Below are 16,858 nucleotides of genomic sequence, written 5' to 3'. Positions count from 1 at the left end.
TTTTTTTGGTAGCCATTTTTCCAACGTTTTACAGCATTTGTAGAGCAGGGGGAATTCAAAAAACAAAAAAACAAAGACTTATAAAGCTGTCTTACAACGTTTGCAAGTCTAAAAAACTTTATAGAAGTAATCTCAATAATTTCACGAGCGAAAATCTCTTGATCTAATCACTCCGTACTTTTGCGTAAGCAGTGCGTGGTCTTGTTTGCATGTAGGCTGGATAGCGCCGAGAGATTTGTTTCCAGCCACGTTACGGAATAAATTTTGTTTGTCTTACGGCCTCCCATCGCGTGGCCTGCCGTATGAATTTTTTTTTTTCAGGTAGCAGGTTCTCTATGAGTCGGCTAGATGAGTCTGCACGAAAAAATATTGATTGTAGTCTTTATATTTGGTTTTTCTTGTTTTTTAAAACAAAAATGTAAGTTTACACTATTATAAAGATTAGATGTCTTAACTTCACCAATTCGACATATTTTTGGAGGAAAGGCGCCACATAGTTGGTGCTTCTCGACGAATTTTATTTTTCTGTTTGTTTTTCCTGTTTCTTACAAAATTTGCCTTAACCGCGTGAAGGCGGTGGGTTATAGAGGCACTTGGGATTTCGTTATTTAATTTTGAGCTTTTATTACTTTTGTATTTGTTTTTAATTTCCTTCGACATACAGTCTACATTTACGCTCACCACGATTAAACGTCTTAACTTCCCCCGTTGTGCCCTTCTGGGCAGATACATGGCATTACCACAGTTTTCGCGGCTGAGGTACTCGGAGTCGCTTACGCATTAAGAAGATAGGCATTCTGAAGACAAGTGTAACCGCGCCTCTTTTCTCTCCATGACGTACGAGTGCTCCAGTGCCGCAAGACCTATCTCGACAGCTCGAAAGTTCTGCTCCGTTCCTCAAGTGCATAATTTATTGAGTTCTCCTGGTTCTTTAATTGCTTCCTCTGTGAATCCACGCAAAGGATCGTCCGAAAGGTCACGAAAGTTGTTGTTTAGGCCAAGAGCTCCGAGAGGTTGCCACTGAAACGCCGATTAATCTTGGATAACAGCACCGCTCGAGCGCAAGCCTTGCCACCGTTAGAAGGGGGTATATCATATATACCGTCCTGGCGGCTGCAGCACTGTATCTCTGCCGAGGCGGATCGTTGAAATTTTCTTCAAGAAGGGTGGGGTGCCAGAACAAGGCGTGGCTGTGAGGGAATGCCTCGCACTCTACGCACGCACTCTAGCCATAAAAACGCTAGCGTGCCTTGCCCCATTGAATTCGAAACCATTTCTGTGCGTCTCTGGCGAAATCGGGCAGCTCTGAATTTGAACGTAGAGTTGCGCTGTGCGGTGTATACCGTCTGGTCAAGTAAAGACATGTTAGAAACAACGTACAACGACGATGTCTGCATGCACGTGTTTGGAACGACGACAATGGGGGCATCCATCTATGTCATCCACCGCAAACGTGACGATAGAAGCAGTTGGACAAAGGAGCCTTGGAGTCTTTCCAGACAGAGCCGCTAGATTTTAACACGAAAGTGTTTAATGCCGGGGCCCACCAAGATCTCACGACGTCATATCCGTCACGGGAATAACTTCGCCAGAAAAAATTTCGATTGACGTGGCTGCGCCGGGATTCGAGCCACGAACTCTTTCGCCGCAACGGGGGGTACGAAATGCGTCAAGACTGCGCTATGAACAGGCGCGTGAATAGATCGACAAACGCGCATTATATCCTTATTTACAGATGGTGCTGCCATATAGAAGAGGCGAAGCGAAGTAGTGCATCATGACGCTAAAGAGCTCCGACAGTTGGCGCATCGATGCCAGGGCCTACGTGTGCGGGGGCCACGCAGCGTAAGCCCTCCCCATCCATGTTCCCGCACTGGGTTGTATGCAGGTGAGCCCCCAGTTGGGCTCAATAATATCCCCAGTGCACTTCCTTTCCTTTTCACCCGAATCACTTAGTAGTAGTAGTAGCTGCGGAGAAGCCGACTTGCGGATGTCGCGCTCGTGACACGGTCCGCTGCTCCTTTCGCTGCAGCGCAACGTGTGTTCACCGAACGATGCGCTGACAACCCGTTTGGTTTCGTTCGCACGGACGGTCTGCGAGCGCCTATGGTTTCAGTCGAATTTACGCAATGCTCCGGCGCGTGCAATGTCTAACGTTGAAGCGTACAGCGGTGCCATACGGACGAAATATAAATAGCGACGTGCAAGAACACATCGATGCACAATAAACATTCAACTGCTCTTGGGAAGGCACATTTCACTTTCGTATTTTACCGGTTCGCATGGAAGAGGGAACAGCCACATTTTGTGTGAGGTACGTCAGCGATGGCTTATGCGCCATAGACAAACAGCTCGTTTGGCGTTTCATTCAGCGTCTAATCGATACAAACGTTCAGTTATTTTACTGTGGAAGATGAATAGTATAGATCCATTCCATCTAGAGTGCCCCAAGTGGCCACTCCATAGAAGGTGCCTAAACTTTTACTCGGTGCACGCCATGTGTCCCCCAAACGACCAAACGATTAGTGTTGACGTGGCTTTCGAAACGAACAAAGTATAAGCGCCAAGACTTGGAAAGCCTGAAAGAAGGAACGAGAACAGTTGAAAAAGACCTACAATAAAAGGGATACCCTAAGCATTTTATCCGGAAAGAAGCAAACAAGGTGATGACCAGTAATTTACGTCGGGAGCAGGAGACAAGAACGTCGACGAGGACATACGTCAAAGCGGGCTGCAATTCTGTACGTCCCGTACAACAGCAAGTCCCGGCACGCGTTTTCAAGAAACACGGTGTGCGCATGGCGCGTGTATACCCACTAGCAAACTGCGTTTCGACCTTGTCAACGTGAAAGATCCCCTTTCCGGCTCAAAATTTATGGGTGTTGCCTACAAGATCTCTCGCGCTGTGTACGAGTCTGCGTCCATCGGCAATCCAACGGGCAATCTGCGCAGAAGATTGACAGCAATTATGTAACTAACGGCCATGCGAAAACAAACGTTACATGTCAGAGTATTTTCGGAATACGAGATACGTGGTGGGCTGTGATGAGGCGAGAGCGGCAAGAGTTTTTACTACCGGGCGCGATCTATTGTGTCATTGCGCAACCGATGTATAAGTGTTCCATGGCGCTTCTAATTTTGGTCAATGAACCCGTAGGAGTACTACAACGGCAAAACTGTTTTTTTTTTTATTTGGTCAGTGACATTTTCGTTGCTGTAACATAGATTTGCGGAATGAGTAAATGTTGAATGTGGCATGCTTTTATGCCGCACTTAGCATTGGAAACTATTTACAATCCTGCAAGCCGAATATAGTGGTTGCGGCATGAAAGACGAATATCGCCGTGTAATGGGGTAACCAGTTTCGCATGGGAAACTTCTGGGAAACCCCGTCGAGGTAGGTAGGGTATGCGTGACACCACCGGGTGGGAGAGGGAGCGGTTGTCTTGTCCCTACGGCGGCGAGAGGGATGTCTTCAAAATTCCTCCTCTCCTCCAGCGCGTATCACGTGACTGCACGTCACGCCTTTGTTCGTAAACGAGAGAGGCAGGCTGCAGAAGCATTGGCTGCGCACTGTCACCGGTGAAGCCACAGCTACAGTGCCTAGAATATGTATATTCTAGGCACTATACCACAGCGGTCTGCGGGGATTTCTTAGCCGTTGGCTTAATATTTCTCACCAGTCGGACAACTTTGCTGGTGGTGCTCTGCGGAAGAGACCTTTTCCGCCGCTTTTATATGCGCATGCAGGCTCTTCCATCACTTCTGGTGGCTCAATCTCAGCCGAGTTGCCTCTGATGACGGATACGGTGGGCACGCCGGGCTCAACTTTCCGGCTGTCATTCGGTGGTTGCTGTCAAAGCGCCAACTGCTTGGACGGCCAATGACCGCCATTGAGATACGTTGCGAAAATCATGAACAGTGCAGCTCTCCTTCTGACCCCTTTCTCTTGTGTTTCGGCACGAAAGCGCGGCGTACAGTCACGCGATGCACCGCGAGGGAGGGGAGGGAGTTTCGCCTTTTGTGAATGCCCCTTAAAGGGACCCTGCAACGCTTTTTTTCAACACTCTTCGAAATCTTAAATGCTTGCAGAATGTAGTCAACCAACACATCCAGCACTACTTAGATTAGGGGGTCGCAAATAACTGCTCTATGCCCATCAGATAGCTTAGAAACATGCTCAAAAGATTTTCCTCTCTTTGCCAGTCTCAGCGTTGTGCGAACGCTGGAATTACGTCATTACAGCGGTGTAGCGGCTATTGGCCGGCTTTCCTTCAGTTGCAGCAATGAACACATTCGATAGCCACTTCAAAAAGAAAACCTCAAAAGCACAGCAGAAACTGAAGGCGTATCTGCTGCGACGGGCAAATCACGCCGTGCCGCTCCCTGGCGATAAATATAGCTCTCGCCGTGCTTCCAGACACGAAGGAAGGAGTGAAAGCGTTTATCGGAAGTGTTGCAGACTCCCTTCAACGCACTGGTTCATCGCTCTATCGGTTGAATAGTCACGCAGCGAACTCTTCAGACGCGCAAAGACGCCATCGCTCAAGTGGCAGCAAATCTTCCATCCAACTGGTTGAAACTTAGTTATATCGGTTTAGAGCGCACGGCTGTGTGTTCTTGTTCTTCGTCGCCTGCAGCGAGGTTTTGCTCTGAATGTTGCACCAGCAATCCAGCGGAGCGTTCTCATTTCGGGTGACAACATCCCAGCGCTGCATGGTACACGAGCATGAACGGCACTGTTTGGCAACCTGGGTCAGCCTTGTGTAACTCTTTCTACGTGTAATCTAGACCTCCCTCCAGTGATCCTGCTGCTAAGCGAAATATTGTACAATAAAAAGATGTTCTCTCTCTCTCTCTCTCTCTCTCTCTCTCTCTCTCTCTCTCTCTCTCTCTCTCTCTCTCTCTCTCTCTCTCTCTCTCTCTCTGCGGTGTACTGAGTGACACACGATGGTAGAGGCGGCCTCTAAGTGCGCTGTCACTGATTTTGCCCAGGGTAATAGGTATGTCAAAGGATTCGACAAAACTTGTCGGGGGGCTAGTTGGGGGGCTCGCCCAGGGGCTGTCAAAGGACTAGTCCGCATACGTGGTAAGGGCAGTGGTTGGTACCCATGGTTCACGGTCATCCGCTTCTAACTTTCTCTCCGCCGCGCGCCGATCCCGATATTCGGGCTTCCAAGACGCGCAAGCAAGACCGTGACAAGCCAGACCCGGATACATAGACCGGCGTGCTTGGGAATTATGGTTTCCTCGAAGCTGCAATACAGAGGAGGGTCGTCGGACACGTACTATTGGTGCGGTTGACGCAACGGGACCGCTGCTGCGACGCGTCCTTGGCACTGACCGGCTGAGCGTGACGTCGCTGCGGGTCCACACTCTGCTGACCGCGGAGTGGCCGTCGAGGCGGCGTTGATGAGTCATTGTCTCCGCGTTGACCAGCGTCGCCGCGGGGGGGCACGGCCGCGTTAGACGCTGGCGGCGGCGAGAGCCGACGGAAGAGCCGGCTCACCTTGGAGGAGTCTGGCCGGTTGGTCGGACGCATGCGCGCTTGTGGCCGCTTTCTGGGTGAAGGACGAGCACTTCCGGCTGCCGCCGAGCTCAGCACCACTTGTGGCCGGAGTAACCAGAGCAACGGAAGCAGCTCTCCGAGCATGTCGCCCACAACCTCCGTCGTCGCCTGCTGCCTGGCGCTGTGCGCCCTCGCCACCGGTGAGTAGCGCCACACGCGCACCACGAACCCTTTCACGAGCAGCTTTCACGCAGAGGTGTCTTTCACGCGAAGACGTTCAACCGGACTACGCCGGAAAGTTTTGTAGAAGTGTAAACTCTTGGCGCCATGGGCGTTGCCGCGCGGGATGCTTTGGCTATGACAGCGAGTTCAACTCCATTGAGTGCTCGCCGTGCTGGATATTGAGGGAACGTAAATACAAACCGCGCAATGCTCTCAGATATTTTGTGATTCTTAATCCACTATGACGGTTGGCATAGACGCGCGCGTGGACGAAATCCTCGCGATAGACGTCGGTGGTGGAGCAAGGGGGTACAAGCAGTCCCTTACACCCCTGCGCTGTCGTTCAATATTGATGCGTAGCGATAAGCTGGTATGTATTCACGTTTGCTTAACACTGAAAATAGCTCCCCCCCCCTCAAAAAAAAAAAAAAAACTCCGCCCACTTTTCTACCGCTGTGGCCTAAGAACATTTAGAAGTAATCATGAAAAATGTGTGGGCTAATACAAATAAAAATGGCCACTGAGCCACGTTCATCGCTGCAGATAAGTGCTTGGCTAACCAAATATTAAGTGCGATTCTCAGCTGGGCCGACCTCATTTCCGAAGCGCGAAAGAACCGCCAGGTTGGCGTGCGCCGGCCGGGCAGCTTCTCGGTTGCCTATTCATTAAACGTAGATAAAAGTAAAAAAGAAATAAATCAACGAGATGAAAAGGCCTCCCAGGCCAGCGGCTACGAATGCCTATATATGGGCAACAGACGGTCGTTTGGCATTTACAAGGCGCACGCGCTGGGACATTATCTAGAAAGATTCTCACACGCACGGTTCGTCCCCGAGTGATGATAGTTCGCCCCTCACTTCGTGTTTTTTGCTAGCCACAGCTTGCAAACGCGTGACTGGAGGTACATGCACGCCGCGTCGTCTGCTTCGCTGATCCGGCGGTGTCGGTGATTGCGCGCACAAGGAAACACCTCCGCAACGCATGAGGTAACTTTGCCGAAAACTTTGGTGGCTGTCAGCAGCAAACACGGCGTCGCCCGCTCCGCAGCTTTATTTATGTTCGCGTGGTTAACGTGGCTATCACGACGAGGACACGTTAGCAGACAAGCACTATCGCTTGTGATTGTCCCACCCGCCCTGCTAGCCACGCCGAAGCTACGAGTCTGAAATACCGCCGTCCTTGAACCCAGCCGCTTTTACGCTTTTTTACTGATTGCTTTACGTTAAACAACACATTCCTTGCGGTCGCTTTGGAAATACGCGACTAGAGGGAAACTTGTCTTCCTCAAGGACGCGGCGGGCCCGGTTCCCGGCTGTGGCTGCTGTTTTTACAACTACAGCTGCTAATCGCACTCCGCGCGGAGCTATCCACGCCGACTACAGACTACGCAATGCTGGGAGAGAAGCTTCACAATGCAAGCGAATTTAAAGGCGGGACCACATCAGTAACGAGACCCTGTTCGCGTGCGTGGAATTAACATGTTCCTGTTCCTGGTTCCGTAACCTGCGTGCCCTGCCCGTGCGGCCGCAGATAACACGAGCAAATGAAAACTTGATGTCTTTCAAATGATAGTAGTTGCGCTACTGAGCACGAGGTCGCGGGTTCGATTCCCGGCCGCGGCGGCCGCTTTTCTGATGGAGGCGAAAAGCAAAAACGCCCGTGTGTACGAGATTTCGGCGCACGATAAAGATCCCCAGGTGGTCAAAATTAATCCGGAGCCCTCCACTACGGCGCGCCTCATCGCCTGCGTTGCGTCGGCGCGTTAAACCCTACAATCAATCAATCAATCAATCAATCAATCAATCAATCAATCAATCAATCAATCAATCAATCAATCAATCAATCAATCAATCAATCAATCAATCAATCAATCAATCAAATGATAGTAGTTTCGGGCTCGCAAGCGGGAGAAGCCCTCAATCCAGGGCTGCTGCGGCGGCTGATAAGCTGCGTGCCCGGTCCACCAGCTGCCGCTGATCCTTCGGGGCCAAGCTGTACAGCGCGGCCTCCCGCTGCTCAAGGGGTGGGGTGCGAATTATGGAGGCTGCTGGTGTGTTCTGGGGTTTCCAGGGTGTGTTGTACATGGTGGTTGCAGTTCACGAGTATGGGAATCACACGTATCCGTGTCTTTCCACTCAGTCGTATCGACATGCGCCTATTCGCGTGTCGGGAACTAACATGTTCCTCGCGGTGTGTCCGTCAACCGAACGTCCATGTCCGCGCGTGTTTAACTGGCATGATACTTCTGATGACAGCGACTCACACAGTACACACGCGTATAAAGGGATTCAAGTCATAGGTGAAAAATCGTGCTTATAGTGCTTTCCGGAGTGTGTTGATTGGAAACTTATAAATTGATAGGCGGCTCCTGTGCCACCGTGTGCATGTGCTGGCACATGCCACCCATCATCTTGGCTGTTTACACGTCAATGCAATAAACAAAAAAGAAAGCAACCGCCTGCGCCGACGCGTGTAGGCAATACCCGTGTCGCAGTGTATATATAGTGCATGTTATGTATAAGCACGCCCACATTGGCGAGTATAGGGCTCTCAACATGGTTACACGGGTTCCGAGGAGAAATTCGGCACAAACTGCCAATGGAGCTCGCATGTAGTGAGAGCAGACAACTTCGTTTTTTTTCCCCGTATTTTGACTTCAACAACTTTCTCAGGTGTCAAGTCGCAAGACGAGGACCTCACGAGGAAGTGCCTCAACTGCATCTGCTACGTAAGTATACCCTGCACCGCAGCGTTCCGAACACGCCATCAGTCCACAGAGAAGATATTTAAATATCGTATTTTAAGTATACATTTGAGCTTGAGTAAATTAATTGGCAGATCACACTCCATAATGGCTCAGAGTCCAAGGAGTGTTTTTTAGGCGCTAGGCTCAGAGTTAGATTCCTGGATACGGCGTTCCACAGCTTAGGTAGGTAATATGTTCGGCGCGTATAATCCAGATTCAGGACATGGAGCTTGGAAACCTATGAATGCCGGCTGCCAGGGCACTGTCATATGGTAGTCAAATTTCGGCGAGCTGTTTCAAGGATCAGTACACGCTAGTGTTCTAGATCTCTCTCCCTCAACGCATTCAGTATGGTTAAGAGAAATGCACACTAGACCCAAATGATCCCTATTTGCACTGTCCATCCTGATGTTGTTAAAGAAAAGAACCGGAACCTGTGTTCACATCGCGGTAGTTTTGGGGATCCTGCAATATCGTATACGTATACCTAAAGCTATTTGGCTGTAAACTTGGTTACGCTTGCTTGCGGCGCGCCTTCCCGAGGTGTGCTTTCGACCTAACGTTTTAAGGTGTGCGCGGACAAAATGTCCAGGATTTTCGTGCCGAACCGGTGATAAATATGTAGCACAACCCGGGTCGACACTTTCTTGGGTGGCCACTGTCAAGCCAACAAACACATATTTGCTGTGCATATGTACGGCAATTCAGTTACGACTCGCCAACTTATTACTGCTGCATCTAATTCACGGAATTAAAATGGCGGAGGCTCCAACCGAACGATAACTACTTATAAAAAGTACATTAAAGGGAGTTTCGAAGCTAAGAATGACCTCACCAGAATAATCTTAGCATGCGTAGGTCAAGCTCAGAAATTTTTTCAGCCCATTTACACGCATTGCTTTCGAAGGTGCCGTTTAGCTCTAACTACCAATTTTATATTGTCGGCCATAACGACGAGCGGCGATGTCCGCAAAGCTAAATTTAGCCGATTACTAATGCGTTTAAATTGTAAAACGGGAGTGTGAACAAACAGGGCATCGATATCAACTCTGAAATGGGTTAACATAAAAAAGTCTAAAAGCTGAATACCAGGTATTTATCACGAAGTTCGATTTTGGAGGGGTGTGGAAATCCGCCCGTTGGGGGGGGGGGGGGGGGGGGGGAGGGGGAAGTATAAATCCCTTTGCAGGGTGCTCGTGGTCGTAGAATCTTTTTGAGAGGCTGTCGAAATCCTTCTAGGGGGAGGGGGGGGGGGTGCGTGTACATAAATCCATGCTGAAATACTACAAAGACACATTGTGAACCTTCGGCCACCGATTACTGTGGCCGAATTATTCTTGCATAATGCTATATAATTGTGCTATGCTCACGAAGGCTGTATAATTGCGCTGAATAACCGAATGATGTAATAAATAACCCAAATTTCACATTGCAGCTACACATAAGCGCGGAGCAAGAATAAGATAGGAGGTGAAACTAGGTTTCCTAGCGCGGCCAGATAATGCCACAAGCTCTCGTCATAGGTTAAGCTAGCGGCATCTGCCGCGGGTGAAGAAACTGCGCGGCCGCCGCGATCGGCATTGCACTGCGCAGCCACGGAAAGAAGTGCGGCATAGGTTAAGCTAGCGGCATCTGCCGCGGGTGAAGAAACTGCGCGGCCGCCGCGATCGGCATTGCACTGCGCAGCCACGGAAAGAAGTGCTGCCGCTATCATTTTGTCCATCAGGTGCCGCTATCCTCTCCTTCGCCGCCGCAGCTAAAAAGCTTTGCAGTCCGCTTTGGTTTTTATTGTGACATTATCTGCCGCTCGTCCGCGCTTGCCAGAATGCGCCGTTTCGCCTCCAACATATTCTTGCTCCGTGCACATAAGTCTGACAAATTTATTTGAGTGTCCCTTTAACGTGGGGCGCATTTTTTCTCTTTCCTTCGGCAGAAATTATGTCCGTTGCCCACCTGACGAGGTGGGCAACGCCAATAACAGCGCCAGCGCCACAACCCTTGCGGGTATAGTGCCCTTTAAACCGTTCGCTTTACTCCTCCAGCAACATAGAGTAGCTTGTTTGGTGGCACTAAGGCCGACTGCTAGCTCATGGTTGATGGGCTCTCGATGCCGCATTCCGGTATGCCATCACATACCACACATGACGACACAACTGTAAATGAATGATTAACATCTCGACTAATGACTCACTTTGCAATGTCATGCTTGATGACCACGGTGAGCTTCATTGTTGTGCTTTTTTGGAAAGAGTGTTACATCTGAAACAGAAGGAACCTCCTACCACCAACCGGTTTTCGTTCAACTTCCGCACCAAAAGCAAATGCGCTACCGACTGACGTGCACAGCAAGCTTGTGAACCCGACTCGTGGTTAGCGTTGCGCGTCTGACGCGTTGTATGATGGTCAGTGACGTCAGTGCTGTTAAGTGCGGTAGAAGAAGCACGAGAGTGCCCTTGTTGTGCAGGATTTCCGACAACACACTACAGTCGCCAGCAAGCGTTGCACCCCAACCTCCAGCGGTGGCTTTGAGGATCCCACCACCGCGCTCTTCTTGCATTCCTCCGCGAGAACGGATCGAACCTGTATCTCTCGAACTCCGTTAATTTATGGCAAACAGCCTATTATCGCACATTACAAAAACGTCCAGGGCACATACTTCCTTGTAGGATCGGACAGGGACATAAGTACGCCCCCAGCGGACAAATAACAGGTGTCCATTCGAGACTGAGAGGAACAGGGAATCATCGTAAACAGAAACGCAAAAAGAAAAGAAAGGCCGACATCTGAGTTGGCGAGACAGTGATGGAGAGAGAGCCCAGCTTCAAAGGGGTGGGCACGTTTCCAGCCATTGGAAGCTACATCTGCGTCCTTGTGTCTGCCACCTTGCCAGGCCTACGAAGCCGAGGGTTACCATGCAAAAGTTTGAAACAAATGTGCCCTTAAAAAAAAGGCCAGATGGAGCAACCACCCGCACGATTTTAGTTCAGTTTTACGCATGAAAGAAGGAAAACTATCTGTTTCCTCCGTACAGCGCCCTAAACTAGTGTCGTTCGTAAGACCTTCAAGGGCTTCACAAATACCGCATATCATTTCATGTGCAAAAGTGAACTGAAGTTGTGCGGGCAGTTGTCCCGTCTGGCCGTTTTTTTTAAATTTAGAAATGTCTTTGTTCTTATAATTTAAAATTTTCTACTGCATTCTTTTGGAACAAAATCGCCTCCAACTGGAGCTAAAGCTTTGTGTCAAGCTCAGGCGCGGTATAACATACAAGTTCCAGGACCTTAGTTGCTTGAACATGTCGCTTTGTTGCCCTAGTGCCATCCCCTCCACACCTTGCTATTTTAGAAATTGATTAGGCAACGGCTCTGCCCGGCACTATTTGCAGGCCAGCACCAAGTGCAACACGCAAATCGGCTGCACAAACGCGGGCCCCACTTCCTACTTCTGCGGACCGTACCAGATCTCGTACGCCTACTGGGTCGACGCCGGCAAGCCCGGAAACTTTGACCGTAAGTATATATAGTCCCCGTTGCCTCTTACGGAAGAGCTCGCCTAGCGTAGACTGCTGGGCGAGCTATAACATTTTTTACTGCGTTTAAGCAGGCCTTCGTCGGAATTCGACGCAAAACTAAGCATTCATAATTAAATAGCGGTGTTTGGCTTCACGTTCTTGCCAGACAACAGCAGAACAAAAGAATGATTTATTAATTTCTTAAATTCTACGCAAGTAATTTCCGCTTTCGCGTTCATTTATTACAAACGTACATATCATACATTCACCCTCTCCTTCACCCCAACGCTTCCGTTGGCCTCTTGAGTTTACGAAGTCGTCAAATGCGTAAGGTGTATTATTCTTTACGGCTTATTGCAAAAGGACATGGGAATTTCGAGAAGCGCGTTGTTAAAGGGGCCTCACGAAAGAAGGCTCAGCGTTGCTGGACGCCGTAGTGCTCAGGTAGTGGAGAGCCGGGTGGTCCATACAAAAATACGAACTCCCTAATTGTAATTAATTAAGCGTGTTTATAATTTTGTTAGCGTGATGAAAATTTGCGGAAAGCTGATGCTTATGTCCTAGCCGACAAGCATGGCCAAATTGCTCCAGCAAGTTTGAATTATAACTAGTTCTACGGTCAGTTTTCAGAACCTGCAGCGGCTACGAGGCGGCTGTGATTATCCACTGTAATGACTGAGATGCAAAAATGAACATACGTAGTATGTCCTGCATATTAAGACACATGTGTTATAATTCGAGTGCACACGTGCTTTGTATTTTTCTCATTATCTCATGTATTTGAAAGAATAGAGCCGACGATAATTATCAAACGTTATTGCGGAATTTACTCGAGAAACAGCGATGCTATAGATAATTGAGAAGGTGATGAAGTCGCCCTAGTGAATAAATGGGACATAATTTGTTTTAATGAACGTCACTATGCTGCCCCCGCGTAGATATTTCAATAGAGGTATCTCGACTAGCTAAATCTTCCATAATTCTGTGCGGCCATAATGGGGCCAGTGACTTTCGTACCGCGAAATAATTTTTTTTTTATTCGAAAGTTTGCCCTGCGGCATAATAGATGTAGGCGCTTACAGAAACACGAACAAGTTAGTTTCGTGTATAAAGTTCAGGAGTTGTCGGTGACACGGTCCATGCACCCAGCGTTGCAGGTCAGGACGGCGGCCAGGGTGGAATTAATTTCAGCCGGGAAAAAGCCAATCCTTTGCGACTGTCAGAGTAATATGGCTGCACATGACGGTAACAATTAAGGGATAACGTTCTGTGAAATCCCCCTCTGTCTAACGTTGTGACAGTTTCTAGCTCAACAAGATCTTGCTGTGCGCAACCGTGCGTTAGTACAATTGTGCAGGCTGCGGAGAAGGATGTTTTCAGGCGGAAGAGAACGGGCTGAAAACAAACATCTCTCGAGGTCAGACAAAAATTGTGGTTGATTCCTCGGTCATAGGAATCGGTAAAACACAAAAGTGATATGTGCAGCGAAATCTGCAGCGAAATGGGCATGATTTGCGGGTCGGCGGCTGTCTGTCGGGTGTGCTTGGCGAGCGATGTCCTGCTGGCGGGTCGCTTCGAAAAAGTTGTACTGGCGTCATTTCCGTGACGACGTCAGTGAAATCTCGGTGTATCCCGGCATAAAACACTTTCGTGTTAAAATATAAAACCCGGAAACGAACAAACCTACTTGTATAACGTAGTCTTTGGCTATAAAGGTTGCTTCCCCGCAAGAAGACCCTATGTGCAGGGGTGCACCCTTTACAGGCCGCTTGCTTCGTTGTACTGGCGTCACTCCCGTGACGGATATGACGTCATTCAAATGTTTGTGTACCCCGGAATAAAACATAAAACACTTTCGTGTTAAAAACGCCTCCCTCCCTGAAACCATGGTGATGTTCATGACCCGTTGTATTGAGCAAGGGTGTTACCCACACCGTTGTATGCATGCCATAAGGGGCGTGGGCACAAATCCTTTGTACCGTCGACGCCCGCTATTTCCTCCGCTAAAAGCTTGTAAAGGGTGACTGTCGGAGTGAATCGTTACCCACACTGGCACTGCGGGTGCATAAATCTTCACAGCTGCTATCCTTCTCACTCGTTGTTTCACCCATTCTTGGCGCGACGTCCTGTCTCGTTGCAGACTTCGAGAAGTGTCTGAAGGACCAGCGCTGCTCGGAGACGGCGGTGGTGAACTACATGAACAAGTGGGGCACCGACTGCGACGGCGACGGCCAGGTCACGTGCAACGACTACGCGCGCATGCACAAGGCCGGCCGCTCGGGCTGCGCGGCCGCCTCGTGGGTGGACAACACCGACTACTGGGCCCAGTTCCAGGAGTGCTTCGGCTCGGCGCCCTCGGTTCCGGGCGGCTCCAACGGCGCTGGGGGGGACTTCGACGACTCCGGCATAGGGGGACTGGACGCCCGGAGCAACAGGCGCAACTAGGGCGCTCTTCCTGTCTGAGCCACTCCCTGGGAGACCGGGGATCCCGGTTCTCGCCATGCCCCGAATTTCGCGAGCCCTGTAAAACTACTACCAGAAAGGTCGTCGGCGCGGGGTTTCTCTAATGAGAGTACAAAAATGCGAGGATGGGGCGCACGGGGTTCGACCTCTTTAAAAACTAATGCGCTCATATACAGTTTTGCGACACGTATTTGCGAGAAAGCTATAGTTAAACCATTAGTTTTAACGTTTAAAAAGACGTGATGAAGCGGGTGGGTGGGCGGCTTCCTCGACGTGATGCGTAAGTGTCGCAAACGGTAGATAGCATAGCACGAGACGTGTGTGCGTGTAAGTGGGAATCTCTATTTTTCTGGTCATGAACAGGGTACAAACATCACGTCGGGCAGGAACCACGGACGCCGCCAGGGAGGGGGGCATTATAAGGAGAGGTATTCTTATTTCGTAGGCGGGGATTGTGTGGTGTACGTTGTAGTGGAGCCGTGGGGCTTTCGTAAGGTGGTAGCTAAGGATAGGGGCCACACAGGTCAATTATTTTGAGGTTACCCACCTTCTGGCGCAGGCGCCCGCTATGCCTGCTTCTTTTGCCGCTACAAACCATTCCAGGGCCTTAGCGGGTTTGCGGCAAATGGGCTGACTTTAGAGGGCCTCGATGTCGACTTTCCGTCTGGAAGACAGCTTGTAACCTGCGCAATAGAGTGCTGCCATACGCACATGCATCCGTTGCTGGGGCGATTCCCGCCGGCTATACTGAATCTCGTGTGTGAGACTAAACTGGGTTACGGAACCGATACGCGGAAATCTGTGACCACGTCGGCTATCATTCATTGCTGTGTAAGAGCCATTTTGTAAGAAAAATGATAAAAATGATAAGAATGTACGTAGTTTTTTTTATTGTTTTTTTTTTTCGCATGCAGAGCGTGGTGCATAAGAGGCTAACCGAGTTCGCTCTGAAGAAACAGCCAATCTCTGTCGACAAATATAGACTCATAGCTTCACATTTCGCGCAGAGAAAACTGCGGAGAAAATGGTCCTCGTAAGGCCAGAGTGGAATATCGAAAGTCGTAACACTCTGCGAGGAATTATGACACGATATAGGATGAAAGTTAGCGCGAAAGACGTCATACTTAGCGTTTAAGTCTAAACCTTTATTAGCCCGGCGTCGTCGAGGTCCGAAACTAGGGATTAATCTAAATGCATTCGCTGTGGGTTGCATATCTTTCAGAAAGTAGCGCGCGCCTAAAATCGACCTTTACGCTAAACATGTTCTATGTAAGAAAGAAGAAACTTCAGATTTTACCAGAGCCTTTATCCTTAGCTACACGTTACCAGAGAGAACCCATGAAGTTACAATATTTAACTCTCTATACCCCATACCCACACAGTGATAAAAAATTGCCCCGGTAACTAAACATCCCATAAAGATTATGGCTCAGTATATAGACATAATAGAGCTACAGAAGAGCTTCCAGGAATAAAATAATTTAAGGGGGAAGGGGGTATGAACTTCGTACATGCGTATATATCGTAAGTTGGATTCGCCTGCTCAGCCTAGAAATCTATGTAGCAACCAGACTCATGCATTCGAGGTCTTATGTGAAAACTCGCCTCCTTCCACGTGTCACTGACACCGTCTTGCCCATTCTTTTTCTTGAGGTAGTAGACCTCTTCTATTTATCGTGTCCTATCATATGCGTAGTACCTTAGCATCGTGAAACAGTGGAATGCATGTGTGCAAACCATAAAGCGAATTGGCAGGTGTGCACTAGCCACGTTTTTTACAGATGATGATTGATTGTGGGGTTTAACGCGCCGACGCAACGCAGGCGATGAGGCGCGCCGTAGTGGAGGGCTCCGGATTAATTTTGACCACCTGGGAATCTTTATCGTGCGCCGAAATCTCGTACACACGGGCGTTTTTGCTTTTCGCCTCCATCAGAAAAGCGGCCGCCGCGGCCGGGAATCGAACCCGCGACCTCGTGCTCAGCAGCGCAACGCCTTAGCCACTGAGCCACCGCGGCGGGTTTTTTTACAGATGTCTCGTGGTAGCGAGTACAATCATTAATACGGCGCCCCCTCTGCATTATGTATGCTTCGCCCCATGATAATGGCATCTGGTACGCCACGCAGTCCCAATATTGCTTGGTGTGCTTTATGTAGCGTAAGCTTCCATGGCCGGATTAAGAAGTTTCGCGTTGACCTTGAAGGGCCGTGCTCCGCAAGCGCGAGGAGCATTGGATTGGATTGGGATTGGATTAAATTGGATTGTATTGAATTGGATATCCAATACAGTTGGAGTACGGGTGTGTAGAGAATTGCGTCTGCCCATTCTCCGGTCTGTGCATTCCAGAGAAGTGACGTCATAGCCACGGCAGTAGCACTGGCGCCGGCGCGTGCCCAGCTTTGCGCC

The 16,858-nt window shown here is 49.5% G+C and overlaps 1 protein-coding gene across 1 annotated transcript; it reads left to right on the top strand.

Moving 5' to 3' along the window:
* The first annotated feature begins 1,777 nt into the window (after positions 1-1,777).
* On the top strand, positions 1,778-15,328 carry LOC144168616 (uncharacterized). Its single transcript, XM_077697563.1, has 6 exons — positions 1,778-1,845; positions 3,751-3,809; positions 5,440-5,709; positions 8,404-8,459; positions 11,863-11,986; positions 14,129-15,328. The coding sequence occupies exons 1-6, from the start codon at positions 1,778-1,780 to the stop codon at positions 14,431-14,433; spliced, it is 882 nt and encodes a 293-aa protein (XP_077553689.1). The 3' UTR covers positions 14,434-15,328.
* Positions 15,329-16,858: the final 1,530 nt, after the last annotated feature.

Source organism: Haemaphysalis longicornis, unplaced genomic scaffold (assembly GCF_048455015.1).
Source record: "Haemaphysalis longicornis isolate Haplotype H1 unplaced genomic scaffold, Haemaphysalis longicornis Haplotype H1 scaffold_2, whole genome shotgun sequence".
NCBI lineage: Eukaryota > Metazoa > Arthropoda > Arachnida > Ixodida > Ixodidae > Haemaphysalis > Haemaphysalis longicornis.
The sequence above is the reverse complement of the archived record's forward strand: the minus strand, read 5'-3'. Positions and strand labels throughout refer to the sequence as shown.